Here is a 25,538-nt window from a genome sequence, read left to right on the forward strand (position 1 = left end):
TCGTAGGTGCCTTGGTGCGCAGAGCAATGGTTTCCATCGCTCATGGCCTGTGGTGGGATCATTCTAAGCCCGCCGCTCTGGCACCGACACTGACTCTGTCCGTGGACTCGGGCAATATCCTCTTGTCGGGTCTGACCTTCCTTGTCACCATCGCAGGGGCCAGCTGCTGGAGCATCGTCGCGTTTATTCTACACCACCGCAAAGCGAAAGCAGGACCTGTCAGCGCCTTGGACCTCCAGTACCGTGTCAGCTTGCGGAACTCTGCCGGTGCCGCTCGTACCCTATGGGAGGCTTTCCAAATCCATCAGGCATGGTCGCCGAGACGGCCACAGAAGCTCATTTGGCGGACGCTCTCGGTCGCAATACCGGCGCTTGTGGTGTCGGCGTGCTTCACTGTCGCCGCGCTGTTCACCTCGAGGGTAGCCAATAAGGCTTATGGCCCTACTATCGCGAGAGCAGAAGCACACGAATGCGGGTTCTGGGACTTTTCTTCCACCATTGACGCGGAGACTGCCAGCCTCTTCACAGCCAAGAGTCGGGACGTTGCTGCTCGCGCCCGCACCCATGCCGCCAGCTTTTACACGAATAGCACAACCTCGTCGGTACTATCGACATTCGTCCAGCCCACGCTTCCCTACGAAGTGGACACGTCGGCTCGTTGCCCTATCCCAGCGAGCGAGCGCTGCGTCCCCGGTGTCGACAAGGCATTTTCCATTACCTCGGGCTACTTGGACTCGCACGAAATGCTAGGCATCAATGCGAGGTTCGAGGACCGGGTCAGCCTCCAACTTCAAACGACTTGCTCGCCGGTGGACGTTGCCGACCTCGCGCAGAGGACCGCCGATTCCCAAGGCAGTTTCATCGAGTATCCGCTCGGAGCTGTCCTCGAGGGCATTGGGAACATCACCCACCGGTACAATGTAGCTCTGGCAAACAATACCGGTCTGGGGTACACATTACAGTACGCCATATCCTAGCCTTCCGTGTGCTTAAACCCACCCATGCTAACCACCGCATCACAGTTCCTTTCGCGCCTTCGCCTCCGACGCACCCCCCTCCCCCCTCTCCAATTGGCTCCCCATCCCCGCCCTCACCCGCCCCGACGCCGACGTGAGCATCCTCCTCCTCACCCCCAACGACATGCGCTACACGGCCCCCGTGCACGACCCCTGGTTCTCCGCCAACGGCACCTACAACTTCACCCTCGATAACCACCTCTACACCTTCGCCGACCGCTACCTCTCCCCCCTGATCTGCGCAGACCAGTACCGGCTCTGCAACCCGTCCTCCCACATCTGCACCCCGCCCGCCGGCATCCTCCAGCTCACCACCACCCACCTGACCCAGCACGCCCCGCTCCAATACACCGCGGTCCAGACCGCCACCGCGGCGCGCCTGCTGGTCAGCCTGGCCGAGATCAACACGTTCACCGCCGTGTCGGCGCTCGGGGGTGCTGATGCGCTGCGCGCGCAGCGTTTGGCGGTGGGGAATGTCTCGCCTGCTCTGCCGGCGGACCAGTGGCGCGCTGAGGTGGAGGGGTGGTTCCAGATGAACCTGGCGAGGTTGCAGGCGGAGGTGGTGGAGTTTGCGGTTAAGGGGGGGAGTCCGTTGTTGGAGGGCGCGGGACGGAGGTTGGGGATGCTGCCCCTTTCGCGCGAGCAGCGGGAGCAGTGTGGGAACCAGCTGGTGAGGGCGGTTGGGGAGGTGCAGAACTTTAGTTTGGTTGGTGTCCTGGTGGTGGTTTGTGTGTGTGTGGTGCTGGTGGTGGTGGATTTGTTGCTTGAGCGTGTCGTTGACCTCGTTGGAGCGCGGTTTAGGGGACGGCGGCCGGCCTCCTGGTCTGCGGCGGATGCGAGACAGGCGGATGGGAAGCTGCATCTTTTGCGTGTGGCGTTGGCTGCGGCTTCCGGGGAGGGGAAGGACTGGAAGTTGGGACGCTGGAGTGTTCCCGTAACAGGCCGGGGCGAGGGCGTCGAGCGGTTTGATACCTCTACACACGCTGACCCGAACGGACTTGCCACGTATGTGCAGTTTGGTCAGGGGATGGTGGAGGATGGGGAGATGGACGTAGGGAGGTAGATACCTGAGGTAGGAACTGAACAGTCCAAACATCCACACGACAATATCCCCCTTTAATAGTACCTGGGCACCTCGGCATGTACTTTTCTTCGTTTGTTACTAATTCCACGAAGTAGCCGACCTAAGCAGCCACCCCCTTCCGGAACCTACATACCAACTGCTCGCCCAAATTTCATCCGATCAGTCAAACTTATAAAGAACTTCTGCTCATTCGGCATGATGGCAGGTTTTAGACGCTTTTATTCGCGAGAAGCGATGCCGGTGGAACGTTGCTCCGACAACTGTCACCCCTGCACCTCTCGAGCATTCTGAAAGGGCAACAAGCTGTGTTCACACTCACTCCATCAAACATCGCCTCCCATTTCGTTGAACGCTTGATGCTCAACCACAGCCATTTTGAACTTCACGCTGCCAGATAGGTGCGCAACAGGGTCAAGCGAGCAAAGCATCACTGCAATCCACGAGTCTCCAACCACAACAATTTCCAGTTTCGCCACACCAAACCCTAACATTTAGAGCAAGACACATCAAAGCTCAACGGGAGGAACGATGACGAGCCCCATACAACCGGGTGATTATATCCCATTAAGCTCCTTCACCAGAGTCGGGCTGGGCTATGCTTCGAGGTCAGTCATCATGCCACCGTGTCCCCCAATTTTAATCCCGAAAACTGACAGTCAGGACTAGGACCAAGATTTGGGTGACCGAACATGCTGGTTCCGCTGCCAGTTTGAGAACGGTCATGGTTGTGGTTGGCGCGGTGCTTTTAACTTGTGGTGCCAGTCCTGAACTTTCTTACAAACGGTTTCCTGTTCTTAGAGAGCTGGACTGGAAAGCGTTGTCAATGTGGATCATACAGGCTGCAGAGTGTAGTAGATGGTTTTTTACTATCGTACAAGCTACCCGAGACTTGTATCGAAGGTGGCCCTGAGATAATATACCACCTAATGTCTCCCCCTAGAAATGCCGTGTCATGTCCCTGAAATTCAACTTGAACTGTTGCCGAAGCCTTGAGATAATTAGCCCGTGCCTCAATGGTACCTATTTAGTAATTAATTAATGTGTAGTTTGTCTATACCTGACAAATAACCCCAACTACTCCGTAAAACTACCTAGCTTGCCCTTTATTACCTAGCTACCTACCTAGTTCGTATCTACCTACAAGCAAGTGCCTACAAGGAGGTACCTCAGCTACTCCCACCCTCAACAAACATCTTGAAAAAGGAAACACTTTGACCAGCGGTCGCTCGTCCCGACCCACAAGGCCCTTGCTGGCTTGGCGCTTCGGCAACTGGACACCCCCGGCTCGGCCGGCACCCCGGCAATCACCAATGTTTGGACCATGAGCGGCACGCTGATCGCGCCGCTCAAAAGAGGCTGGAATAGGAAGTTGCAAAAGTCCAACTTCCCCGCGCTCCATTCGTTACCTTCCGCTTTCGCAGGACAATACATCTCCGAGGATTGGGAAACCCGGGAATCGGGATTGGAACCGTACATACAGCAGAGGGTCGGCAAAGCTCAAAAGGGGTCGCATCGCGCGTTGTGAGGCCACCAAGGTGAGTGCTCCTTTTTGTTTTTGTCTCATCCCCAATTGGCATCGTCACCGCCGGGATTGTGGTCAGAATGGCAATGCTTCGTGCAATTGTGGTCGGCGCTGCGTGCCTCGCCCAACTTGTCGCTGGGATTGATGGAGGCATCCGGGCCTCCTCGGCACTCCGGGATTCGGGGGAGCAGGTAGGATATTATTCACATCGCTAGCTCCGAGTATTACTTTCTGACCTCGCGCAGTTGGACCGACGGGATGCGGAAGAAGGGTCTGCTCTCCTGAAGAGGGACCTTCAGGACCTGTACCCGGTTCGCACCTTGGATGTACCGGTCGATCATTTTCACAATGACACCCTCTATGAGCCGCACTCGGACGAGACCTTTCCCCTCCGCTACTGGTTCGACGCCAGTCACTACAAGAAAGGCGGCCCCGTCATCGTTCTACAGGGCGGCGAAACCGACGGCGCCGGCCGGCTTCCCTTTCTCCAAAAGGGCATCGTCGCGAAGCTGGCTCAGGCTACCCATGGGCTCGGCGTGATCCTGGAGCACCGCTACTACGGAGAGAGCTTCCCCACCCCCGACTTCAGCACCGAGAGCCTCCGCTTCCTGACGACCGACCAGGCGTTGGCCGACATGGCTTACTTTGCCGAGCACGTCGTGTTCGAGGGCTTGGAAGATCTGGACTTGACCTCGGCGAAGAACCCTTACATCGCTTATGGGGGTTCGTACGCAGGTGCATTTGTCGCCTTTCTGCGGAAGTTGTACCCAGATGTCTATTGGGGTGCCATCTCCTCGTCCGGCGTACCGGAGGCCATCTACGACTACTGGCAGTACTACGAAGCAGCACGCATCTACGCCCCCCATGACTGCGTTCTTGCCACGCAAAAGTTGACGCACGTGGTCGACAACATCCTCCTCGGAAAGTCCGATAGCGAGTACGTGCAGCGTCTGAAGACCGCCTTCGGCCTGGGCAACGTCACCCGTGACGATGATTTCGCCTTCACTATCTCTTGGGGCATCTCCGGCCTACAGGGCCTTAACTGGGACCCCGCAGTGAACGACACCGGGTTTGGCTACTACTGCAATAACATGACCGCCACAACAAACCTCTACCCGGAGCTTACCGGCCTCGAGCCCGAGGCCCGGGAACTTATTGAAGTGGGTGGCTATGGCGACGAGGCGGACACCTTGACCACTCAGCTCCTGAACTACATCGGCTATGTCGACACCACGGCGATCCAGAACTGCGTCCGGTCCAACAAGACATCCCAGGACGCGTGCTTCACCAGCTACAACTCGACCTACTACGAGCAGGACGACCTCAAACAGAACTGGCGGCTCTGGGCGTACCAATACTGTTTCGAGTAAGCTTTAGTGTCCCGAAACCCTAGGTACTCATCCCAGCCTCCTCCTAACGAGTTTGCAGATGGGGTTACTTCCAAACGGGCTCCGGCGTGCCGGCCGACCAGCTCCCGCTCATCTCGCGCCTCATCGACATCCCTTTCGTCTCCGTCATCTGCCGCGAGGCCTTCAACATCACCACCCCGCCCCAGATCGAGCGCATCAACAAGCACGGCGGCGTCAGCATCAGCTACCCGCGCCTGGCCCACGTCGACGGCGAGCGCGATCCGTGGCGGTATGCCTCGCCCCACCGGATCGGGCTGCCGGAGCGGGAGAGCACCGTCAGCGAGCCGTTCATCTTGATCGAGGACGGTGTGCATCACTGGGATGAGAACGGCCTGTTTCCTAACGAGACAAGGCCGGGGTTGCCGCCGAAGCCGGTGGCGGATGCCCAGGACGCCGAGGTCGAGTTTGTGAAGGCGTGGGTGAAGGAGTGGAGGAAAGAACATTGTAGGGGAGGGAAATGCTGTCGTGCGTGAGTGGATACTAACCGAGTAGCAGATTCGTTCGATGGGGAAGATCTTTGATGGGTTGGGATATGTGTGGTCAGGATAAGCATGAGCTGGCAGTATCTCAACAGCATCACTGGCATTGGGACTCATTTAAACCACTAAACAGAAATTTAATCAACAAGGGGTATCTACCATTCTAACCGATCATCACAAACAAGACGCACGTCAAACCGCTCCTCTCCCTTCCAGACCTTGCCGCCGGAGTTGCACTTGGCGACGGCCGCTCTCATCTCGACGACCATGCCCACCGGCCCGCTCCCGAAGACACGGGTCTGGCCATGCGCCACGCCACCAACGAAGTCGCTCACCGTGGCGGCAACATCGGGCCTGTGTTCGCTCCCACTCCGTGTTGACTGTGTCCCCTGGATCGATTCGATATCGTCGTCCGACTCCGTCCGTCCCTTGTCATCGGTGACCTTGACCTCCTTAGACGTCACGGTGGTGAGCGGCTCGGACGTGACAAAGGTCCGGATCCGCAGGCCGTGGGCAGCACCCAGCCTGCGCAGCTCCTCCATCTCGGGCTCGACCCATTCCAGGTCTTGCCTCCTCTTGACAGCCCAGACCAGCTCCAACTTCCGTCCCGGCGCCGGCTTCTCTCGGACCAAGCGCAGCAGGATCGGGAGGACGTAGGTGATGCCCGTACCGCCGGTGATGCAGAGCACGTTGACGTCCTGCGTCAGGCCCTCGGCGATGTGCTCGCCGTACGGCCCCTGCATGATCACTGACGTGGCCAGTGCCTTCTCCGCCGCAGCCTTCTTCACCAGCACCTCGGCGATCTTCTTCGTCTCGCCGCCCTTGGCCCGGAAGATGTAGGAATGCTTCACCTTCCCGGCGGCGTCCGCCATCGGCAGCGACAGCGGCGTGAACGGGTGGCTCTGGAAGATGCTCCCCTCGGTGAAGCACAGGAAGAAGTGCTGCCCGATGCTCCACGGCTTCTGCACATGGTCAAAGTCCAACCTCACCACATCCCCCAACTCCTCATCCCTCCACAACTTCGCCTGGCCCTCGACCGCCCTGAACCCCCACTTCCCCTCCTCGGCCCAGTACCCATAATGCAACATCCCCATCCTCACCAACCTCGCCCCCCGATCCAACCCCCACAGCACCAACCCCGGCACAAGGAAGCACTGCAACTGCTGCCAATGCCCGATCAACGCCCCAATATACACCATCGCCAGCACATAGTGCGCCTTCCTAAAAAACTCATACCCCGTCACGCTCCGCACCACCACCTGCAGCGACAGCCCCCACAACAACACCAGCAACACCAGCGCCACCACCCCCCAGATCGCATACTCCTGCGCGATCCACATGTTCCACACCATCGGCTGCGGCTGATACAGCCACGCCTCGACCAGCACCCACCCCAGCGTATGCAACAGTGACTGAATCAGAATGATATACCCCGTCCACCGATGCAAGAACATAAAACTCGTATACGGCACCCCGGTCAGCAGACTCAGCACCGACTCGCGGGACGCCAGCAGGATCGACAGCGGGGTGAGCGCGTAGGCCAGCACGCCGATGCGGTCGGCCCAGGGCCCGATGGTGGTTCGCGTGTTGACGACGTGGGCCGGCTGGCCCTTGATGGGGGTGACCCAGGTCGCGTAGGTCATGCCGATGAAGGTCCAGATGGTGAGGTAGCCGATTAGGATGGCGAGGATGAGGAGTTGCAGGCGGGTGGTTGCGCCGAAGAGGATGCGGAGGGGGGTGGTCGGGAGGAGGTGGTGCCGCGTGGTGGAGGCGAGGGCGCGGCCGAGGCGGGTGAGGGCGGTGGGTTTGGGTTGGGGGGTGGTGGTTGTTGTTGTTGTTGTTGTGGTTTCGTCGGCCTCTGCGGCGGCCGGTTGTTTGGATTTCTCTTTTTGGGCGCTGGATAGCTGTGCGAGGAGGTCGTCGTGCGGTTCGCGCGCTGGGAACAGGCGGCGGCCGATCGCCCATACTAGGAGGATGCCGCCGACGGTGAGCCAGAAGATGCCCGTGTAGATCATGCCAAGGTCGTGGGCCCCGTAGACCACGTCCAGGTAGGCGCAGGAGCCCGGGTCGTTGGTGCACGGCACGGCGCGGTCCGCGTAGCCCCAGTGTGGCTCAAGCGCGGCCGCCTCCGAGAGGTTCTGGATATGCCGTTGCGTGAGCGCCATGGTTGCGGTTGTCTGTCGTGTGTTGTCTGCGGTCTCTCTGTTGGTCTTGGTTGGTGGATGGGGGGTTGATATCCCCAGGCCCTCCGAGGTAGGACGACTTAGTGGTTGGGAGAGTACAGGCCGCTCATCTACATCGATGGACACAGTAGATGATAGGCTCAAGTGCCCGGCCAGATCGAGACTAGACAAGGGGATCGACGGTTCTCGACTCGAAAGAGAGTAATCGTAACGGTTGCATGTCTCGACTAGAGCATATAGCAACAGGGACAGGTTGTTCTTATCTCCATGAGGCTCATGCCATGCGGTCGGTTCCTCTTCCCGAAAACTCGGGAGGTACACTCCGAACACGCATCTTCTGGAATCTGCCGAGCGTTTGGCGGTGGTGGACCTGCGTCCCTGAGCAGATTAATCGAGAATAAACGGTCCAATTACGGAGCTTAGTTCCTCATGCCAAACCTTCTCAAATCCAGCTTTTCTCCCCATCCGATTCCTTGGTCGTTCTTGTTCTTCCACAGTCATGTTTCGCCCTCATTACCAAAGTATCCTTTAGCATCCTTTCCCCGGTTTTATTGAGCATCTTTGAGCACGTTTCTTGCATCAGCAGGGTGGAACCCGATGGGCTGGACCCGGGTTACCTTCCCAGAGCGGTCCAATGGTAACCTCCGCGTTGATCCTCGGGCCTCCCCCCTGGTCACACGGGGGGTGCTTGCGGCGTTGCGCCATCTTGGCAGTTCTGCTTGAGAACACATACGGAAGAGACGACCCCCATTTCTGCTCGAACTCGCTCGCCCAGTCAAGACAATTACCGGGGGTTGCGCAAGTTAGTTACGCCACTTTGAGCCAGCAAGTCGTGAAACAGAACCGTCAGGGTGCGCCGTGCCACGGACTCGACGCGGGATGGAGGGTTTTTAAAAGGCAGCAGCGCCGACTCGGTGATCTCCCGGATCCGGCCCCCTCTCGAGATTGTCCCGTCTGCATCACGGTTCACCAATCTCCAATTTCCAGCCTGGTTGCGAAGTCGTTCATTCGACCTCGTAAATAAACCCAACAACCCGCCCCTCTCTTTTGACAAATCCCCCGAAAAACCACCCCGAAAAGCACCTGCCGACCTCCCCTCGTCCAACGGTTTCTGCAGCTTAATCTGCACCTCCCATCACCTACCGGCATCCCCATATTACCCTCCTGCCGTGCCAACCGCTCCTTCGGAAGAGTCGCACTCTCTCCCTCCGCAAAAGCGCACTCCACACCAAGCCGGCGCGCCTGGCCCCGAGAATACCACCCCAAGCCGCGCCGAGAGCCAGAGAAACACCCTCCAATCCCCCCCAAAATGAACCACGGCGACCATGGCGGCGACGGCGGCGCCGGCCCGGCCTGCAAGATTTCCGTACGTGAACACTGACAATCCATCCCCGGCTTATTCCCGCCGGCGGCCCCGGATTGAACCTCCCCCCTCTCTAACCGAGACCACAACAGATGCTCTGGAACTGGTACACCATCGACGCGTGTTTCCTCACCTCGTCCTGGCAAATCGCCAGCCACGGCGCCTTCGCGGCGACCTGCCTGGGGGTGATCCTCATGGTGGTCGTGCTCGAGGGGCTGCGGCGCCTGGGCAAGGAGTACGACGAGCACATCCAGCGCGATTTCGCCGCGCGCGTCGCGCTCATCGCCAACGTGCCCGCCGCCGGTACCGGTGCCGATGGCAGTGCCAGTTCGTCTTCGTGCCCCGCTGCGGGGAGGAACGGCGGGGATGGTGGTGATGGGGAGACGCAGGCCCCGCGTACCGTGACGTTCCGCGCGTCGCCGCTGCAGCAGTTTATCAGGGCGCTGATTCATGCCGCGACGTTTGGGCTGGCGTATATTGTCATGTTGTTGGCTATGTACTACAACGGGTACATCATTATCTGTATCTTGATCGGTGCGCTGCTGGGCAAGTTCTTGTGCGACTGGATGACGAGGACGGTGGTGATCGGGGGGATGGAGAATGGTTCGGTCAAGGGGGGGAATACCGCGGCCGGGGTGGAGGAGCCGACGGTTTGCTGTGGGTGAAGGGGGGTGTTTAATTGTCTTTTAATGTTTGATACCCTGATAATTACTCGTAAGGAGCTTTTTTGTTTCGCGCCGACGGCCGGCCTCACCTCGCGACCGACTCGATCTTCGCCGCTGCCCTGGCGATCTCGTCGGCGAGCGAGACGCTGGTCTGGTACACCTTCCGCTCCCCGAGGACGGCCCCCTCATGGTCGCGGTTCCACTCTACCACCTCCTGCGTCATTCCCTCCAGCGTCGACATCACGCCCGTGTACCCTAGCCCGCCACTGCTGACAGGCCGGCTCGCCACCTCGTTTGACGCCACTAGGTGGGTGCAGATGCTGAAGATGCCGGGCTGAAGGTGCTTCACCTCGCCCGTGAGCTCGGGTAGTGCTTTCCGCAGGAAGGGAAACCGCGCCAGCGCGAGGGTGTACCATTCGATGGGGTATGACAGCAGGACCATCATGATCGGCTGGAGAGCAACGGTCCGGAAGCGCGTGATGGCGAGGGTCTGCACGAGGAAGTAGAGGTCCTGGTAGCGGGTGGGAGGATTAGGGTCCGTGATCACAAACGGACGTCCAGCCTGTGGCGCTGAGGCCGACGCGGGAGCGGCGAGAATGGCCTCGAAGTCCAGGTGCGCGATCGCCACGTTGGCCCCATGCGCGAAGCTCTGCACGATGTGCGAGGTCCATCTGGTGATGTGGTCAGTCAGTGACTTCCTCGTCGTCTACACTGGATAAAAAGGGATTTGTTTACGTAGGCAAGACAGCCTTGGCCAGTGCTCCGCCAACGGTGTTGTCTGTCGGGTTCCCATACACCCCGTTCGCAGGCCTTATGCACCCCGTCCTCAGCCCCTTGGAGTTGGCCGCACAAACGATCCGCTCGGCCGCCGCCTTGGACGCGGGATAGTTTGCGTAGAACTCCCCATGGCTGCGCAGCGGCTCGAAGAAGTCCTTTTCATCCAGTACCTGCCAGTAATCGCGCGGCGACGTCTTTGAGTGCAACTTCCAGGGCGGGACCCAAAGTTCCACCGGGCGGATGCTGATGCTCGCCGACGTGGTCGACACCAACACGTCGGCTCCCGCCCGCCGCGCGGCATCCAGGACGTTCTGCGTGCCCCGGACATTGACGGCCTCGCAGAAACCCGATACCAGTTTGGACCGGTCTGAGGGCACGATCACGGCAGCCGTGTGGAAGACGGTTAGGGGCAAGTGGGAAACGGAGGGATGCCACTCTTTGTTGAATGCCCCGTCGGTTGCGTCGGCCGAGGATACATCGGTCTGGACAAAGTCGATGCGAGTCGCCGGACCCTGGAGCATATCAGCCCGGTTGGGCGCCCTGAAGTCAACGATGCGGATGCTCTCCGGCGGCTGGCCGCGCTCGAGGAGCTGGAGGATAATGTAACCTCCCACGAGGCCTGGTAGCTTGTCAGAAGTGGCGGGGTTGGACTAGCCGAAGTCGGATTTGTGTTCCATAGCGGGCAAAACGGACTCACCAGAGCCTCCGGTGACGATGTACCGCCTCTCGAGCTTCGGAGGGATGCGGCTAACATAATCCTGAGTCTCTATCGGGTGTTGTTCAAGTCTCCGATATGTCTCGCGCAGCAACTCCCTTTTCCATCTCGTCGATGCCAACTTCTTGATCTCATCCGGTGTGCGGAGGAGGAGTTGGTTGAGGCGCGCTAAGTACGCAATGAGAAGGATGACGAGCGTGACGGCGGCCGCAGCACCAACACCAGGCCTCTCACCCAGATGATCCAGCATTTCTATGAGACACACCGAGCACCGTGGTTTTTACGAGCTCATATCACTCCGGCATGTCATGAAAATCCGCCAGATGGCACATAGGACCGGTTGAAAGGCCCTGCGGGACAATGCGGGGATTCGTGGATACGTCCTTGCTTGTCCCGAGTCTTCCGGGCCGTGGCCCGGTGGGGAAGGGGTGAACCTGGTGCCAGCAAAGTCGGTGATAGCGTCACATCCACATTCCCCCGTCCAGCCACTTCCCAAAGGCTTACTGCCATGCGGATGGTGTTCTATTAGTGCCTTCAACAATATGGTGTTGTCAAGAGGCGGGTGGTCATCGCCGCAGCTCGGTTGATTCCGACTCCCTCGAGCAACCCCTATCCCCCCGGGACCGAACCAGGAAGGAGGTTTTTGAAGGTCCTGAATATTTTATCGGGAATTTACAATTCATGCTTTATTCCTTCTCGCCTATCCCGTTCTGGCGGCGCCGAATCCTCCACACTTCCTTGGAGGGCCAAGCACACCGCCGGTTGAGATGGCATGAAGCGTGCGTTGGGGGCCGCCCAAAGTCCATTTAATCCCGCCACTAAGATTCAAAGGCGGAGATGCCATCGTCTTCTGTTAGCAGCACCACCCCCTGGTACCACACCACCCCTGGCAGCTCCTTCACAAGAGGCGGAAATAACCCTCCCACTCAAATGATTCTCCTGCCTCAAATCCGTTCCCCCCGGGGATGCTCGGGGTTCAATTCAAGTCACACTTGTTCCAAGCTCCCTTAACCCAATCATGCCGTACTGAAATCTGGCGTCCCGAGACCGAAATCAAGCATTGTCACCCAATCTGACGCCACAACGCGGACCGCGCATGCCCGATGATCGTCGTAAGCGACGTGAGATTTGATTCAGGGGTATCAAGATACATACGAATAGCAACGGCGTCTTATTGACGAGAAAGGCAGGAGAAGGGGATGACGTGAGGGGTTCGTGGAGCGAGTTGACGGGCCGGGGTTAGGATCCTCGAGCTGTCGTAGTAAATAAATACACCAAAGCTGCCATGATTTTGAAGTTTTGGGTTGTGAAATGTGGTGCTGCCATTTTAATACCCCAACTCGCCATGGCCGGATCGGTCGAGACAGCATCAGTTCGGTCGCTGGGTCTGTTGATCCTGTTTCTCCTCGTCGCCCTCACAACCACATCGGCTCAGCTCGCATCCACCGGCTTCTCCGTGATACTCAACGATGTCTATTACTTTGTTTCGCCCTTCTCAACAGGCAAAGTCAATGTTCCCACGGGCTCGCTTTCCAAAGTCACTCAGGTGATTGGATTCATACCGGTGACTGTCGTCCAAGACCGCGTATCTAGTTCAAATCTCCCAAACCTCTTGGGGAACTGGACCACTATCGACGATGTTTATCAACCAGCCTTCTCCGAGGCCATCTTCTTGGCCGGCGCTGGGGGTGGAAAGGGGGCTAGGGATGTGACAGTGACGAAGAGACAAATCTTGCCCGGGCTTTCGTCCACCGTGATTGACTTCGAGGACTCCAATATCCCGTCCGGGCCCTACTTCCTCGAGGCCGCCACCGGTTCGCTGTACCCGATCTACCGCCTGTACGAGGATTTCGCGGGGGCGTTTACCGAGCCCCTGATCCCAACCCCCGACGGCGGGTTCCAGCCTATGTCGGCCAAAATACCAGGCTCATCTACCCTCTCCGTCGGCGTCCCGTCCCGGTTGTATTTCACGAAAACGGCCGAGAAGCCACTGGCCGGAGTCCGTCTCGGGGTCAAGGATATATACAGGCTTGCCGGTGTGAAAGGGTCCAACGGTAACAGAGCCTGGTACAACCTCTACCCGCCAAGCAATGTCACCGGGCCAGCCGTCCAAAGGCTCATCGATGCGGGGGCGCAAATTGTCGGCCTTCAGAAGACTTCTCAGTTTGCCAACGGAGAGTTTGCGACAGCCGACTGGGTCGACTACCACGCTCCCTTCAACCCGCGCGGCGATGGCTACGAGGACGCGGGCTCGTCTTCCTCCGGGGCGGGTGCGTCTATTTCTTCGTACGAGTGGCTCGACATTGCCATCGGTAGCGATACAGGCGGCAGCATCCGCGGGCCAGCCGGCATTCAGGGGCTATTCGGCAACCGTCCTTCCCACGGCCTAGTCTCACTCGACCACGTCATGCCCCTTGCGCCAACCTTGGACACTCCCGGCTTCATAGTGCGTGACCCGTACATCTGGGATGCGGCCAATGCAGCCATGTACGGCAAGAAGTACACCTCCTTCGCCCGCGAAAAGCCCCAGTACCCCAAGCAAATCTATACCCTCGGCTTCCCACCCGACCCCAGCTCCGACCCAGCCGTGAAGCTCCTCCAGGACTTTGCCGACGCGCTCGCCAAGTTCGTAAGCGGGACTGCCAGCCCACTGGACCCCGAAATCAAATGGGCCGGCACTCGGCCCGCCAGCGTAGGCAACGCAACTCTCAGCGAGCTCCTCAACACCACGTACGCCACCATCATCACCAAAGAGCAAACCGCCCTCCTCCGCGACCCCTTCTACTGCGACTACGCCGGTAAGCTCCCCCTTAACCCCTTCCAAAACCACCCACCAAGCAGGCACTAACCCCCACCCCTAGCCGCGCACGCCAACCGCCTCCCCTTCATAAACCCCACCCCCCTCATCCGCTGGGCCTACGGCGACGCCCTCCCCCCCAGCGCCCTCACCACCGCCCTGGCCGCCCAAACCCTCTTCGCCACCTGGCTGACCACCCACCTCCTCCCCTCCACCCCCAACAACAACAACAACAACAACAACAACAACAACAACAACAACAACAACAACAACAACAACAACAACACCACCACCACCCAAACCTGCAACACCGCCTCCCCCCTCCTCCTCTACCCCGCCAGCACCGGCCTCTCCCTGCCACGCAACCTCTACGAGGGCCCCCCCGTCGTGCCCATCGGCTTCGCCGCCCCGCACATCAGCTCCTTTGCCGGCGTGCCCGATTTCGTGTTCCCGCTGGGCGAGGTCGGGGTGATGAGCACTGTGACGGGGCAGGAGGAGCGGCTGCCGGTGGCGGTCAGCGTGCTGGCGGCGCGTGGGTGTGACGGGTTGCTGGCAAGGCTGGCGCAGGAGCTGGTGGAGGGGGGCGTGTTGAGGGTGCCGAGGGTCGGGGCGAGTGTGATGGAGGGGGGGGAGGTGTTGATGCGGAGGTGGATGGGCGGTTGGGAGGGAGGGCAGTGAGTGGGTGGGTGAATGGGTGAATATGAGTGAACGTGAACCGTGAAAGTTGGGTTGGGGTTGAGGTTAGGGCCAGGGTAAGGGCAAGGGTAAGGGTTGATGAAGGGAGAGGGGAAAGGCAAAGGGTTGCTGGGTGGTGGGTGCTGAGGATACGGGATTGTTTGTAGGTGAGGTACGCTGTTATGGGAAATGTACATAAAGATTCCATATCATTGGGGCGTTGATACACATGTAGCCCGCCATATTGAGATGGCAATGACACTAAACTTAAAGGCGCCCGCCTGGAGCCTTATCAAGCAACTGGGAATATAATTATGTATCTTCTGCAGATGATACAATAGTGCAAGACCGTGTGTCCGAGTTGAGAAACGCTGGTGATAGGCCCTTCTACGTTACCCTAGCTCAAAGATAAGAACGTAGAGAGAAATGAAGGATAGGGAAAGGGGAGGTAATCTTAGCAACAGGTAGGTAATTACCTAGGTACCTAGTCTTGACGCGCGGTGATACTTGGAGACAAGCTATTTTACAAACTCCTTTAAACAATATCCATATAGTATATTCTCTTACACCTACACACTAGCTATGGAGATCTCGACAAATGGCCGCGTTACACTAACGGTTGCGAGTTGTCTCCTCATAAGAGTATCATCCTTCGGCACATACATCTTCCATCTCCTCCGCTTAGTTAAGCCTCTATGGGAACTACTTCCGAAAACAGCAAACACGATTCCAAGTTTCGCAATCCCAGGACAGTCGAAGGATCCAAGCCCCTTCAAGCCACACCAGCAAGGTTGCGTCACTTTGCCGCCACTTGGGCCAATCAAACCACCCAGCTGAGGTGTTGCACTCCATCCAACTCAACCCAACGAGCCAACCTCACGGTCCTCACCCCTCAGCCCTAACAGCAACCTTTCCAGATCAGGTCAAATCCTCCGTCTTCACATATGCACGGTTCTTCCCTCCCAACAACCAGGCAACCAACCCCAACCCACAGCCCACAAGCAGGTCTGAAACTGAATACGAGAACAAGCAATCATGTGCCACAAAACGACGTGCGGCACCTGCAGTATGTCCCGCTCCAAATCCTCCCGACAATCCTAGCTTGCACCGCCATGACGTCGATTCCCACATTACTTCCTTCTATGACGCCGTGTTTCGCCTGATAACTCCCTGACGCCATCCCCTTCTAGGAAAGGCCACATGGTTTGGCTGCGGGCAGCACGTGCCCAAGGTTATGGACGGCGTGCCTCGGGAGGAGTGGTGTACGTGCGAGCCCAGGGTTGAGAAAGGCGGGAAGGAATATCCTCCCTCCGGGTCGGTGCTGTCGGCTTGTGTTGTATCATAGGGGTTGTGCGAACCGTGACTGCCTACCTAGGGCAACGTCACTTGGGTGTGGATTACTTGACGTTAGTGCAGTGGTGACTGGTGACTGGTGACCCAACATTAGTACGGCAGAATTAGGTAGCAGGTTGCGAGAAAGTAGTAGTGGTATTTAAGTAAGTAGCTGAGAGAAGAAGTGCTGTCCAGGCCGGCTGACAGCCATGAGACATGTTCATACCCGCATATCCAAGGCCAACCAAGTGGAGATTTATCGCCAGGACCAAAACTCCAACGCATATGCCCTCTAAAAAACCGACCTCCACCCGTTTATACCCTCCCCATGTGTAAATCCCACCTCGTCTTCTCATCCCACATGCTACATCAGAAAACAACACGGCTCCGTAAAGCACTCATCCCACGTCCCACCCCCAGCAGCCCAGAACTTCTCCAGCGTGTCCCTCGCCACCCGCGGGCCCGCAGCGCCATGGTCACGACTCATCTCGTCGAGGCGCTCGCCGATCCACTTCTGCACGCCGCCGCCCGCGCGCGCCGCCTCGACGCCCGCGACCACCAGCGCCCAGACCATGCGCTTCCTGACGCGCGGCACCTCCTGGGCCTGCTCCAGCAGCGCGAACAGCTGGCGGGCGTGGCGGGCGCGCGCCAGGCCCAGCTCGGGCGACGAGCGCGGCAGGGCGCCCGTCGACTGCAGCGACAGGATGGCGTACAGGGCCGTCGTCGCGCGGAACATGCTGCCGAGGAGCTGCCACTCTTCTTCGAACGCCTCCTTGTCCGCGCTGAAGGCCGTCGGGGAGAAGTCCTCGATGCGGGCGAGGATGAGCTTGGCGGAGCGAGTCGTTTCGGGGGACGGCAGGTGGGAGCGGAGGTCGTTGATGAGGATGATGTTGGAGAAGAGGGTGGGCGGGCAGTTGATGGAGGGGTAGTAGCTCTCGGTGTAGTAGGCTTCGGCGATGCGGAGGGTTTCGGGCGTGCTGGCGACTTGGAATTGGTTGTTGTTGGGGCTGGTGGTGTTGGCAAAAATGCCAACGCTGTGGGAGGGGTTAGGGGTAAGTGGGAGACAATAAGGTTAGGGACGGGCCGACGTACATGAATAGCGCCATCATGCTGAGTTCCATAAAGGGGTGGTCACGAAGTACATCCTGGAACGAGCCATGGAGGTGGAGTAAACTCATGTATGCGTCGACGTGGGTCCGCCAACCGGGGGTGAAGGACTGTTGCAGCTGCAGGATATCAGAGACGAGTGGTTCTTCGGCTGGACGATTTCTGATGACCTACCATGGCAAAGAGAAGGGTGTAGACAGCAACCAATGTGGTCATCTCCTTCCGCGATGCTTCGTTTGCGACTAGCCTGGTGATTTCGCGCACGGCAATGTCACGGTGGCGGTAGAGGCGCGTCCACATCGGTTTGACGACCTGGCTTGTGGTGGGGTCCTCCACCACCTGGGTAATGCGGTGGCCCACAACCACAGATACCAGAGTGTGGACGATGGATGGGGGGAGATCCCGCACTAACAATATCGGGAACAAGAAGCCACTCGGGGCGAGTTGATACTTTTCCAGCTGCGGGTAGATGTGGCCATTGTCTAGCGCGAAAAGGAACTAATGAGCGTCGAGCTAGGTAAATTGGGGACGGGTTGTGCATACAATACATCATGGCCTCGAAGATATCACAGACCTCGCCCCGGAGCTCGACAGGTCGTCCAAACTCGACCATATCCCCCTGATCGTCGCTCCGTGAGTCTTCACCAGAGTCACTGGCCATCGACGGAGACTTGCTTTCGGGTTTCCGTTTGGCTCCGTTGCAAGCCTTGCGTGGGGGCGGCACTTTCCCCCCCTTTGTGGCTTTTGAATTCGGGCTCTTCTTCCTCCGGGTACGTGACATGACCTGGCCCGGGGCGAGCCAAGTCAACGGTTTCTTGTCTGCATACCCGGGGCACACGATGCGGGCGGCACGACATTTCATGCAGACGGGCTGGGTGCCGTCACAAACCAGACGCCGGCGACGACATTCCCAGCACTGTTGGCGTTCGGTACGGTCGGTAGTGGCTGCGGCCGTTGGTTCGGGGGCCAACGGATCGGGTGTGGTGCGTTCAGACATGCCGACTATTTTCCTATTCTGTACTCAGTTGGTAACCGAGTCTCCCAGTCGAAACCTCCCACGACGGCGGCCCGTCTTCATAAGAATGGATCCAAACTTAGGACTTTTGCCTTGCACGAGCGCGTGGGGGAGGGTCGCCCAGGCGCGTCAAGGGTGGGTCAAATTGTCCTGGAATCAATCCAGCCCTGGGGCTGTGGTCGGCGGATCCTTCCCGCAAAGTCAAAAATCTCTTGGCCACCCTATTGTCCCGATTAGGAAGTAACTGTGCAGGTCGATCCTCCCCCTCGGATGTGGATGAGTCAGAATGAATGATTCCAGGTTGCAGCTTGAATTTGTGGGGACGACTCGGGTTTCACCCTCTGAGAGGACAGCGCCGACGATCAGCGCGCAGCGGGATTCCCGATCCATTGCCACGCTTCCACGCAGGCGCCGCCCGCATGTTGGCATTGCTGGGTGGCTTCAATCCCAGTCAGTGCAGGGGCCCAGTGCAGGGGAAGCACCTTGCAGCAGCCCCATGGCACAGCTCTCTAACTGGATTAGGGGAGATATCAGCGACTTGCAAGGCAGATCGGGTGAGATCAGATGATTCATATCATGACAGACTCGTGATATATAACTGATAGGTAACGGTTCCCTTGGCTTTGATTTGTAACCATCAAACTCGGCTCTCCAGTCGATTCCAGCGCCATTCTCTTTCTCTCAACATATCCTATCCGTTGTCTGTAATATTCTACTTGTACGAATAAGGTGAATCCTATTCCTCGACACGACGACCGTTGCCTGCGTGTTACCGTCTCGGGTTACAGCCAACATGGCGGATGGCGCACCGGGTAAATCCCCCTTATCTCACAGCATGTGGTCGTCGACCTATTCCTAACAATGGGTCCAGTTCTCGGGAGCGTGTGGTTCTACGCCCCGACTAATATCGCCCCTATTCCTTTCGCTGTCCTGTTTGGTGTTTCAGGGATATTGCATCTCTGGCAGTGCTTGTACGTACGGATGGAGAACAGAGGGGAGCCCCTTTCGCGGAGCCCCTTTCGCGAACCTTCGACAGCCGATCTAACCCTTCGACAGTCACTACAAATCTTTTCGAGTAACCGCCTACCTACCGTTCTGCTGTGTCCTCTTCACCGCCGGCTTTATCCTCCGTGAAGTCGGCGCCTTCAGTTATGGCAACGTCAATGTCTACCTCGCAAGCACCCTCCTCATCTACATGTCACCGTGAGTCGTCTCTGGCCCACCCACCACCGCACTCCTCCCAAACACTCACCACCAACACTAACCCGCCCCACCAGCCCCATTCTCGAACTCGCCAACTACCACATCCTCGGCCGCACGCTCTACTACGTCCCCTACTTCTCGCCCATCCACCCGGGGCGGGTGCTCACAACCCTCGGCGCGCTCTCAGCCGTAGTAGAAATCCTCAACGCGCTCGGAGTCGCCTACCTCGCCACCAGCCGGACGCCGGAGGGGAAGAACTACGAGCTGGGCCACAACCTACTACGCGCCTCCCTCGCGCTGCAGCTGGCCGTCATCGTGCTCTTCTACACGCTGGCGGGGCTCTTCCACGCGCGGTGCGCGCGCGCCGGCGTCGCCCACCCGCGCGTCCGCGCCGTGCTCTACTCGCTCTACGCCAGCATGCTGCTCATCCTGGCTCGCACGATTTACCGCGCCGTGGAGCACTTTGCCGCGCCCATGGTGGTGGCCGGTGCGGGTGCCGGTGGCCCGGGGGAGGAGGCCTGGCGCAGTCTGAGTCCGATCATTCGTTATGAGTGGTTCTTTTGGGTGTTCGAGGCTGCGCCCATGCTGGTTAACGTGCTGATGTGGAATGCGCGTCACCCGCGCTTCTACCTGCCGCAGAGCTACAAGCGCTATCTCGCGCAGGACGGCGAGACGGAGCTGGATGGGCCCGGCTGGGCGGATAAGCGGAATTTGGTCATGACCGTCGTGGACCCGTTCGGCATCGTGGCTATGTGCGAGAAGGACCGCCGTGGCGAGCCGTTCTGGGAAGAGAATGGGTACCACCATGTGTTGGGCGGGAAGCCAGGGCAACAGGTTGTCTGATGGCCTTGGTTGGGTCACTTGGGTGAGGGGTAGTTCCCTTTGTTTTGTGATTTCCGAGCACTTGATACCTTTTGATCTTTTGTTAATATTAGAAATAGACGGGGTTGTGTACCTACGAATACATGTTCTGCGAGACGAATCCGGGCTTACGGGTTTCCTTTTTCGTACCTATGACTTGGCTCAGGCACCCTCTGGGAAAAGAAAAAGCCATTCTGACTCCGTCCTCTATACGCACATCCGTGCCCACCCAGCAGTTCCAGTGGCCAAATCTCACTATTGTGTCGGTGGTTTATTTTGCCCAACCATCTCGTTCCAACTGGTGCAGTCCACGTGTCGCATCTCCCAAAGCAAGCAGAGCCCCTAATGTGTGGCTTAGCATGCATTGGGCAGTGTTGGCGGGGGCGTCCAGTGGGATGCCAATGATGATTCTGCGGGGGAGCCTCGAACTCCATGCTTGCCCTCTTCGCACTTAACCTTTCCCCATTCAACAGCATCGCGCAAACCGACGCGCAAACCGGTGCGCGCACACCATCTCGCGACATGGAGGCTTTTGCCGCGGTCGGCTTGGCCAGCAACATCCTGCAGTTCCTCCAGTTCGCACGCGAAATTGCTCTCGAAGCGAACGAAATTCACAACTCGGCGACCGGCAACACCAAGGAGCTCGAGGGCGTCGAAAAAACATGCCTGTTCCTCGAAAAGCTGACGAGCGGGTTGGTCCCACCCCTGTCGCCGGCCGAACTCGGTGCTCTCCCTCCCGAAAGGCGTCCCATGGAGGAAGAGATTACGCTCGCACGAGTCGCTCTGCGATGCAAGGAGGCCGCCGATAACCTGCACAAAGAGCTCAACAACATGAAAGCCGGAAGTTCGAAATCGTCTTGGGGCCGAGCCGCCAGCATCCGGCTGTCGCTCAAGAACTGGGCCAGCCAGCCTCGCATCACAAGTCTCCAGAAAACGGTCAATGAGAATCGCAAAGACCTGCTGCTCAGTCTTCACGCTGTCACGACCCGAAAGCAATCCAGTGTGCTTCGCCATCTCGAAGAGCTCAAGAGCACGACCTCGCATCTCGTCCATGATCATCCGCGGCAGCTGCAGGGTGTGACCGATTTGGTGGACCAGGTCAAGACAGCGACCGATAAGCTTATTGTTGGCACGAAGGACAATTCGATCTCCTTCGCCACAATATCCAGGCAGTTGGACCAAATTCTGGCGGCGTCCAAGAGGCATTGGGGGGCCGAACACGCACTCGTTGAGACCCTCTTCTACGAAACGTTGAGTATGCGCCATGAGTCTATCCCCGAAGCCCACAAGGAAACCTTTAAGTGGCTATTCGTCTCGGACTCGGCGGGTGAGAGTCGTCGCTTGAACCACTCTAAACCTGCCCCCCCGGATTCGGCGGAGCAAGGCCACGGCTTGGAGCGCCCTAAACCCACCATACTGGAGTGGCTCCGCACTGGTGAGCGTATCTACTGGGTATCTGGAAAGCCCGGATCCGGGAAGTCAACCTTGATGAAGTACATGGTAAACAGCCACGAAGTCCAAACCGCCCTCCGCCGATGGGCGTATCCAAACACGTGTGTTATAGCAGCGTGCTACTTCTGGAACGCCGGGACGCGAATGCAAAAGTCCATTGAAGGCCTGCTGCGGTCACTTCTGTTTGACATCTTCGCACGGAATCCTGAGCTTATCCCGATAGGGGCGCCGGAGCGTTGGGAGGCATTGAAGAACGGGCCTCAAACCCAACGATACCGCGGCCCTGGAAGCGGTGACGTGCTGCAACCGTGGACGGTCCCAGAGATGATTGACGCGCTTGCTCGGCTAGGATCGACACAGGCAGTACCGATACGCTTCTGTCTCTTCGTCGATGGCCTAGATGAATACAGCGGCAACCATCTAGACCTTCTCAAGGTTGTCAATACTTTGGCGGATGGTCAGAACTTCAAGCTCTGTGTTTCCAGTCGGCCTTGGAATGTCTTTGAGGACTCGCTTGGTCTGGACGCCCAGAAAAAGCTATACGTCCACGAACTCACGCGACGCGACATCGAACGGTACATTTCATCCACCCTGGAGGAGAACATACACTGGAAAACCGAAACTGCTAGGGATCCTCGTTACCAGGACCTAACTTCCGAGATTACCGAGAGAGCCCAGGGCGTGTTTTTATGGGTGTCACTTGTCGTCCGGTCGGTGCAAGAAGGCTTGACAAACGGAGATTCCATCATATTGCGTGAGTAGCAAATCACCATTATTGAGCCCTTCCTTTGTAATTTACGGCCACCCCGGGCGTCTCGGGAAGTGTCACTCACGCCCGAGACATCCCAACCTGCCCCTGACTTGTCAGGCTTGAAAGGAGACAACCTGAGCTAACGGCCATTTTCTGTAGTCCAGAAGAGAACGAGAGAGCTCCCCAGTGAGCTTGGTCCGTTTTTCAGGCACATATTAACCTCCATTCCGGCTATCTACCACACCCAAATGGCTTTGTACTTCCGCGCCGCCCTCGAAGCTCCCGGCGTGCCCACTCTACTGCTCTATTCATTTCTCGACGATCATTTCGAGCGCAGTCTACTTAGCGCTTTGGAACAACCTTCGATTCTGGAAACTAGCTTGGACAAATCGGACGCGGAGATTACCAAGCGACTGTCACTGGCCCGGAGGAGGCTAAATGCACGCAGCAAGGGGCTACTAGAGTCGCATATCTCGAGCCACCAAACGAAGACTGCAAGTCTGGGCCACTCGGACGCCAAAGTCACGTTTCTTCACCGTACGGTTAGGGACTTTCTGTTGACCGCGGAGATGGGCCAGTTCCTAGACGAGATCCTGGGGGGTTATCCAGTCGACACTGTTGTGCTCGGCGCGCACGTTGAGCTTATCGAATTCATATCTATGGGCGCGGACTTGACGCTGTGCTCCAATAGCCTCGTCGAGGAGGCAATGTTCTACGGCGGAAAAGCCGAGAAGGAGTCTCCTGAAGCTGCTGTCGACTTTATCACCAGGCTGGGCCGCATTGTGCCGGAGTTGAGCATGGTGGGCGAGAAGTCGGTACGGATGATGGACTTGGTACTGCGCAACGGTCTTTCCCACTACGTGAAACACCACACCGGCATTCGCTCGATCGGGTTCCAGAACCGGGTCGCAATTCTGCGGCTGGCCCTGCAACCCCGCAAGAAGAAGATCAATGGCGACGTAGCAGACAGTATCGCCGTTGCAAGGACGCTCCTTGAGACTGGTTCTCGGGTGGACGATGGAATCTGGGCTGGCTATCTTTACGGAAAGCATCATTTTGTCTTAGAGCGCGGTCTTCATCCAGAGAAAATTACATTGGACATGGGGGAAGAGGTGGAGATGCTTGAACTTTTGCTCATGCATACCAACAACATCAACCTCACGGAAGAGCGCGGTGATGTCATTTGGGGACCTCTGTTCGAGGTCATAATTCGGAACCTTGAGATGTCACCAAAGCTTCGAAGCGGTCAGCTCAGGTTTCTCCGGGCGCTATTCTCGGGCGGCGCGAATCCGAATGCGAAATACAAAGGGACGCGTACCGTGTGGTCTTGGTTTAGCCAAGAAGTCAGAGCACCGTCCAGCAGCGATATGCCCACCTGGCAGCTTGATCCCATCGCCGCCATTGTCGAAATGTTGCTGCGGGCCGGCGCCGATATCAAGCACGCCGATCGGTTGACGATGGATGACATAAACGGCGTCTTTCCACCACAGCTTGCGCAGTCTGTCCTCATCACTATGCAGCGTTGCGAAGAGGAACACCGAACGCAAGGATGGATGAAAAGAGCAAAACACACACCTGATCCACACGATCCCATAGGAAAAGGTCCTCCTAAAGAATCGTGGATCTCATGGATAGGCCGCCAAGTTTGGTTTCCTGCCGTTTGAGAAGGGGCAAGGGTTGGGCAATGTGCATAATGATAAGAATTACAGTTGGGCTCGGTGGAAAGTGTGAATCATCGGTACTTATCTGGTACTGTCAATACTATAGTCAGTTAATGTGGAAGGTAGATTGGTATTTCTTGGCCGACAAGAGGTAGAAGTTTCAATCCGAAGACAACCCAAGTCATTTACAATGGGATGCCTTGGTCGTTAGCAATGTAGATAGATAGGTACCGAGGTAGGTACAGATTATGTATGGTCCGCACCACCGACCTTGAAAGTTGAAATTGTCAGTGGCCGAGGCCAGGGCCTGTTCGGCGGCTTCCGAAACTTCTCCTCGGCCCGGTCCTCTGGTTGACCTTCCGCTCATCACACCTTTGCAGTGCCCATCCCGCCACATTCACACCGCAGAGTAAGCAGTTGGCCTTGAGTGGAGCGAATGAAGTCCAGCCAACATCCGCCATTCCTCTGTTGCCATCCAACAACAGGCCAACACCCTGACGATTGGATCTAAGAAAAGCGACGATCGGATGATCCAGCCGATCCCTCCCGCGCCTCTCGAACCGGGTCAGACCGATGGGAGCGCCATGCACACGCTTGCGCCTTTGTGGGCGTGCTATTTAACCTGAAACGGTTCCCCTCAATGCATTCGTTTGTACACTTGTAAAATCACTAACATGATTTGCGGGACTAACGGGTGGTCTCGCGTTAGTGCATCCCCACAGCTCCACGCTGTTTCAGATTTCAGCATCCTTCAGACGAACTTCTCCATGCCAGTCCCACCGCTGACGTTTGACTGGCAAACACGGCCCTTGGCAATCCGTTTCAGAGGGGCAGGCAGGCAGTTGAGAGGTGGCATTCTTACACAGTAAAAGCCCCCGAGAGCCGTTGGCACTGGCATACGCCGTTACTTTGCCTCTTTTACGCTTTTCGGCTCCCCTTTTCTTCCTTTCTCTTCTCCCAGGCTGGAGAAGTTGTGCTTGTTTTCGAATCTGGCAGGTCCTCGTTCATTTTGAGCTCGGCAACATGAGGTCCTCGATTCACTTCGTTCTGTTCTTCCTGCTCGGCCTGGTCGCCAGCATGGCCCTCCCGAGACGCCAGGCTCAGGCACAGTTTGCGGTCGTGGACTTCTCTGGAAAGGCAGTAAGTGACGCTATGAGATCATTAATCCTTTAATAGGTATGCGAAGGACAAGGCTAACGCGGCAAAAAGGCCTGTCACTCAATTTTGACCTCCTGCCGAGTGGACGCCGACTGCTGTGCTGGCCTGAAGTGCGGCGTCTTCGACGACGACGCCCTGTGCGTCCCTGCCGGCTGAGACGTTTCCGGGGCCGGCTGTGAGACAGCTAGTTTCCGCCCTTTGCAAGGGTCGGCGGGATAGAGAGACCTAGAATTCTTCGGTTGTACATGCTTTTGGCTGCTGGTGTGTTGGGGTTGTCTGGGACAACAACTTGGCGCGCCGGGCCTCTTTACAT

At 57.8% G+C, this 25,538-nt stretch overlaps 10 protein-coding genes across 10 annotated transcripts; 7 read left to right on the plus strand and 3 right to left on the minus strand.

Moving 5' to 3' along the window:
- Nucleotides 1–26: 26 nt before the first annotated feature.
- B0H64DRAFT_354468 (uncharacterized protein) lies at nucleotides 27–2,088 on the plus strand (the record flags this gene model as incomplete). Its single annotated transcript, XM_062801539.1, has 2 exons — nucleotides 27–961; nucleotides 1,023–2,088. The coding sequence occupies 2 exons, from the start codon at nucleotides 27–29 to the stop codon at nucleotides 2,077–2,079; spliced, it is 1,992 nt and encodes a 663-aa protein (XP_062662308.1). The 3' UTR covers nucleotides 2,080–2,088.
- A 1,331-nt stretch (nucleotides 2,089–3,419) lies between these two features.
- On the plus strand, nucleotides 3,420–5,699 carry B0H64DRAFT_429929 (serine carboxypeptidase S28-domain-containing protein). Its single transcript, XM_062805913.1, has 3 exons — nucleotides 3,420–3,813; nucleotides 3,868–4,988; nucleotides 5,051–5,699. The coding sequence occupies exons 1-3, from the start codon at nucleotides 3,703–3,705 to the stop codon at nucleotides 5,502–5,504; spliced, it is 1,686 nt and encodes a 561-aa protein (XP_062662309.1). The 5' UTR covers nucleotides 3,420–3,702; the 3' UTR covers nucleotides 5,505–5,699.
- B0H64DRAFT_82591 (ferric reductase like transmembrane component-domain-containing protein) lies at nucleotides 5,330–7,793 on the minus strand. The gene has a single exon (XM_062808835.1). It carries the CDS (start codon nucleotides 7,673–7,675, stop codon nucleotides 5,666–5,668), a length of 2,010 nt encoding a protein of 669 aa, XP_062662310.1. The 5' UTR covers nucleotides 7,676–7,793; the 3' UTR covers nucleotides 5,330–5,665.
- Nucleotides 7,794–8,860: 1,067 nt separating this feature from the next.
- Nucleotides 8,861–9,764, plus strand: B0H64DRAFT_82599 (putative high affinity copper protein). Its single transcript, XM_062808836.1, has 2 exons — nucleotides 8,861–9,059; nucleotides 9,149–9,764. The coding sequence occupies exons 1-2, from the start codon at nucleotides 9,003–9,005 to the stop codon at nucleotides 9,719–9,721; spliced, it is 630 nt and encodes a 209-aa protein (XP_062662311.1). The 5' UTR covers nucleotides 8,861–9,002; the 3' UTR covers nucleotides 9,722–9,764.
- Nucleotides 9,720–11,588, minus strand: B0H64DRAFT_386230 (uncharacterized protein). Its single transcript, XM_062803125.1, has 3 exons — nucleotides 11,196–11,588; nucleotides 10,457–11,117; nucleotides 9,720–10,392 (listed from the first exon to the last, which is right to left on the minus strand). The coding sequence occupies exons 1-3, from the start codon at nucleotides 11,461–11,463 to the stop codon at nucleotides 9,807–9,809; spliced, it is 1,515 nt and encodes a 504-aa protein (XP_062662312.1). The 5' UTR covers nucleotides 11,464–11,588; the 3' UTR covers nucleotides 9,720–9,806.
- A 970-nt stretch (nucleotides 11,589–12,558) lies between these two features.
- B0H64DRAFT_454382 (amidase signature domain-containing protein) lies at nucleotides 12,559–14,688 on the plus strand (the record flags this gene model as incomplete). Its single annotated transcript, XM_062807272.1, has 2 exons — nucleotides 12,559–14,011; nucleotides 14,075–14,688. The coding sequence occupies 2 exons, from the start codon at nucleotides 12,559–12,561 to the stop codon at nucleotides 14,686–14,688; spliced, it is 2,067 nt and encodes a 688-aa protein (XP_062662313.1).
- A 1,597-nt stretch (nucleotides 14,689–16,285) lies between these two features.
- On the minus strand, nucleotides 16,286–18,305 carry B0H64DRAFT_429932 (fungal-specific transcription factor domain-containing protein). The gene is made up of 4 exons (XM_062805914.1): nucleotides 17,668–18,305; nucleotides 17,299–17,606; nucleotides 17,110–17,243; nucleotides 16,286–17,051 (listed from the first exon to the last, which is right to left on the minus strand). Exons 1-4 carry the CDS (start codon nucleotides 18,119–18,121, stop codon nucleotides 16,382–16,384), a joined length of 1,566 nt encoding a protein of 521 aa, XP_062662314.1. The 5' UTR covers nucleotides 18,122–18,305; the 3' UTR covers nucleotides 16,286–16,381.
- Nucleotides 18,306–18,620: 315 nt separating this feature from the next.
- Nucleotides 18,621–20,290, plus strand: B0H64DRAFT_354478 (uncharacterized protein). The gene is made up of 4 exons (XM_062801540.1): nucleotides 18,621–18,951; nucleotides 19,011–19,110; nucleotides 19,196–19,342; nucleotides 19,417–20,290. Exons 1-4 carry the CDS (start codon nucleotides 18,933–18,935, stop codon nucleotides 20,183–20,185), a joined length of 1,035 nt encoding a protein of 344 aa, XP_062662315.1. The 5' UTR covers nucleotides 18,621–18,932; the 3' UTR covers nucleotides 20,186–20,290.
- A 120-nt stretch (nucleotides 20,291–20,410) lies between these two features.
- Nucleotides 20,411–24,159, plus strand: B0H64DRAFT_82654 (uncharacterized protein). The gene is made up of 2 exons (XM_062808837.1): nucleotides 20,411–22,409; nucleotides 22,566–24,159. Exons 1-2 carry the CDS (start codon nucleotides 20,636–20,638, stop codon nucleotides 24,068–24,070), a joined length of 3,279 nt encoding a protein of 1,092 aa, XP_062662316.1. The 5' UTR covers nucleotides 20,411–20,635; the 3' UTR covers nucleotides 24,071–24,159.
- Nucleotides 24,160–24,777: 618 nt separating this feature from the next.
- B0H64DRAFT_82656 (uncharacterized protein) lies at nucleotides 24,778–25,416 on the plus strand. The gene is made up of 2 exons (XM_062808838.1): nucleotides 24,778–25,207; nucleotides 25,277–25,416. The coding sequence occupies exons 1-2, from the start codon at nucleotides 25,091–25,093 to the stop codon at nucleotides 25,379–25,381; spliced, it is 222 nt and encodes a 73-aa protein (XP_062662317.1). The 5' UTR covers nucleotides 24,778–25,090; the 3' UTR covers nucleotides 25,382–25,416.
- Nucleotides 25,417–25,538: the final 122 nt, after the last annotated feature.

This window comes from Chaetomium fimeti, assembly GCF_033439085.1.
Source record: "Chaetomium fimeti strain CBS 168.71 chromosome Unknown B0H64scaffold_2, whole genome shotgun sequence".
In the NCBI taxonomy this organism is placed as follows: domain Eukaryota; kingdom Fungi; phylum Ascomycota; class Sordariomycetes; order Sordariales; family Chaetomiaceae; genus Chaetomium; species Chaetomium fimeti.

Excerpts from the sequence above, each read along its gene's own strand:
- B0H64DRAFT_429929 (XM_062805913.1), top strand. The coding sequence starts at position 3,703 with ATGGCAATGCTTCGTGCAATTGTGGTCGGCGCTGCGTGCCTCGCCCAA. Across the intron at positions 3,814-3,867 it reads TCCGGGATTCGGGGGAGCAG|TTGGACCGACGGGATGCGGA; the intron begins GTAGGATATTAT and ends GACCTCGCGCAG. Across the intron at positions 4,989-5,050 it reads GCGTACCAATACTGTTTCGA|ATGGGGTTACTTCCAAACGG; the intron begins GTAAGCTTTAGT and ends ACGAGTTTGCAG.
- B0H64DRAFT_82591 (XM_062808835.1), bottom strand. The coding sequence starts at position 7,675 with ATGGCGCTCACGCAACGGCATATCCAGAACCTCTCGGAGGCGGCCGCG.
- B0H64DRAFT_82599 (XM_062808836.1), top strand. The coding sequence starts at position 9,003 with ATGAACCACGGCGACCATGGCGGCGACGGCGGCGCCGGCCCGGCCTGC. Across the intron at positions 9,060-9,148 it reads GCCCGGCCTGCAAGATTTCC|ATGCTCTGGAACTGGTACAC; the intron begins GTACGTGAACAC and ends AGACCACAACAG.
- B0H64DRAFT_386230 (XM_062803125.1), bottom strand. The coding sequence starts at position 11,463 with ATGCTGGATCATCTGGGTGAGAGGCCTGGTGTTGGTGCTGCGGCCGCC. Across the intron at positions 11,118-11,195 it reads CATCGTCACCGGAGGCTCTG|GCCTCGTGGGAGGTTACATT; the intron begins GTGAGTCCGTTT and ends ACAAGCTACCAG. Across the intron at positions 10,393-10,456 it reads GCCAAGGCTGTCTTGCCTAC|ATGGACCTCGCACATCGTGC; the intron begins GTAAACAAATCC and ends CCACATCACCAG.
- B0H64DRAFT_429932 (XM_062805914.1), bottom strand. The coding sequence starts at position 18,121 with ATGTCTGAACGCACCACACCCGATCCGTTGGCCCCCGAACCAACGGCC. Across the intron at positions 17,244-17,298 it reads ACACCCTTCTCTTTGCCATG|CTGCAACAGTCCTTCACCCC; the intron begins GTAGGTCATCAG and ends GATATCCTGCAG. Across the intron at positions 17,052-17,109 it reads AGCATGATGGCGCTATTCAT|CGTTGGCATTTTTGCCAACA; the intron begins GTACGTCGGCCC and ends CCCCTCCCACAG.
- B0H64DRAFT_354478 (XM_062801540.1), top strand. Across the intron at positions 19,111-19,195 it reads TTGCATCTCTGGCAGTGCTT|TCACTACAAATCTTTTCGAG; the intron begins GTACGTACGGAT and ends ACCCTTCGACAG. Across the intron at positions 19,343-19,416 it reads CTCCTCATCTACATGTCACC|CCCCATTCTCGAACTCGCCA; the intron begins GTGAGTCGTCTC and ends CCGCCCCACCAG.
- B0H64DRAFT_82654 (XM_062808837.1), top strand. The coding sequence starts at position 20,636 with ATGCTTGCCCTCTTCGCACTTAACCTTTCCCCATTCAACAGCATCGCG. Across the intron at positions 22,410-22,565 it reads CGGAGATTCCATCATATTGC|TCCAGAAGAGAACGAGAGAG; the intron begins GTGAGTAGCAAA and ends CATTTTCTGTAG.
- B0H64DRAFT_82656 (XM_062808838.1), top strand. The coding sequence starts at position 25,091 with ATGAGGTCCTCGATTCACTTCGTTCTGTTCTTCCTGCTCGGCCTGGTC. Across the intron at positions 25,208-25,276 it reads TGGACTTCTCTGGAAAGGCA|GCCTGTCACTCAATTTTGAC; the intron begins GTAAGTGACGCT and ends CGCGGCAAAAAG.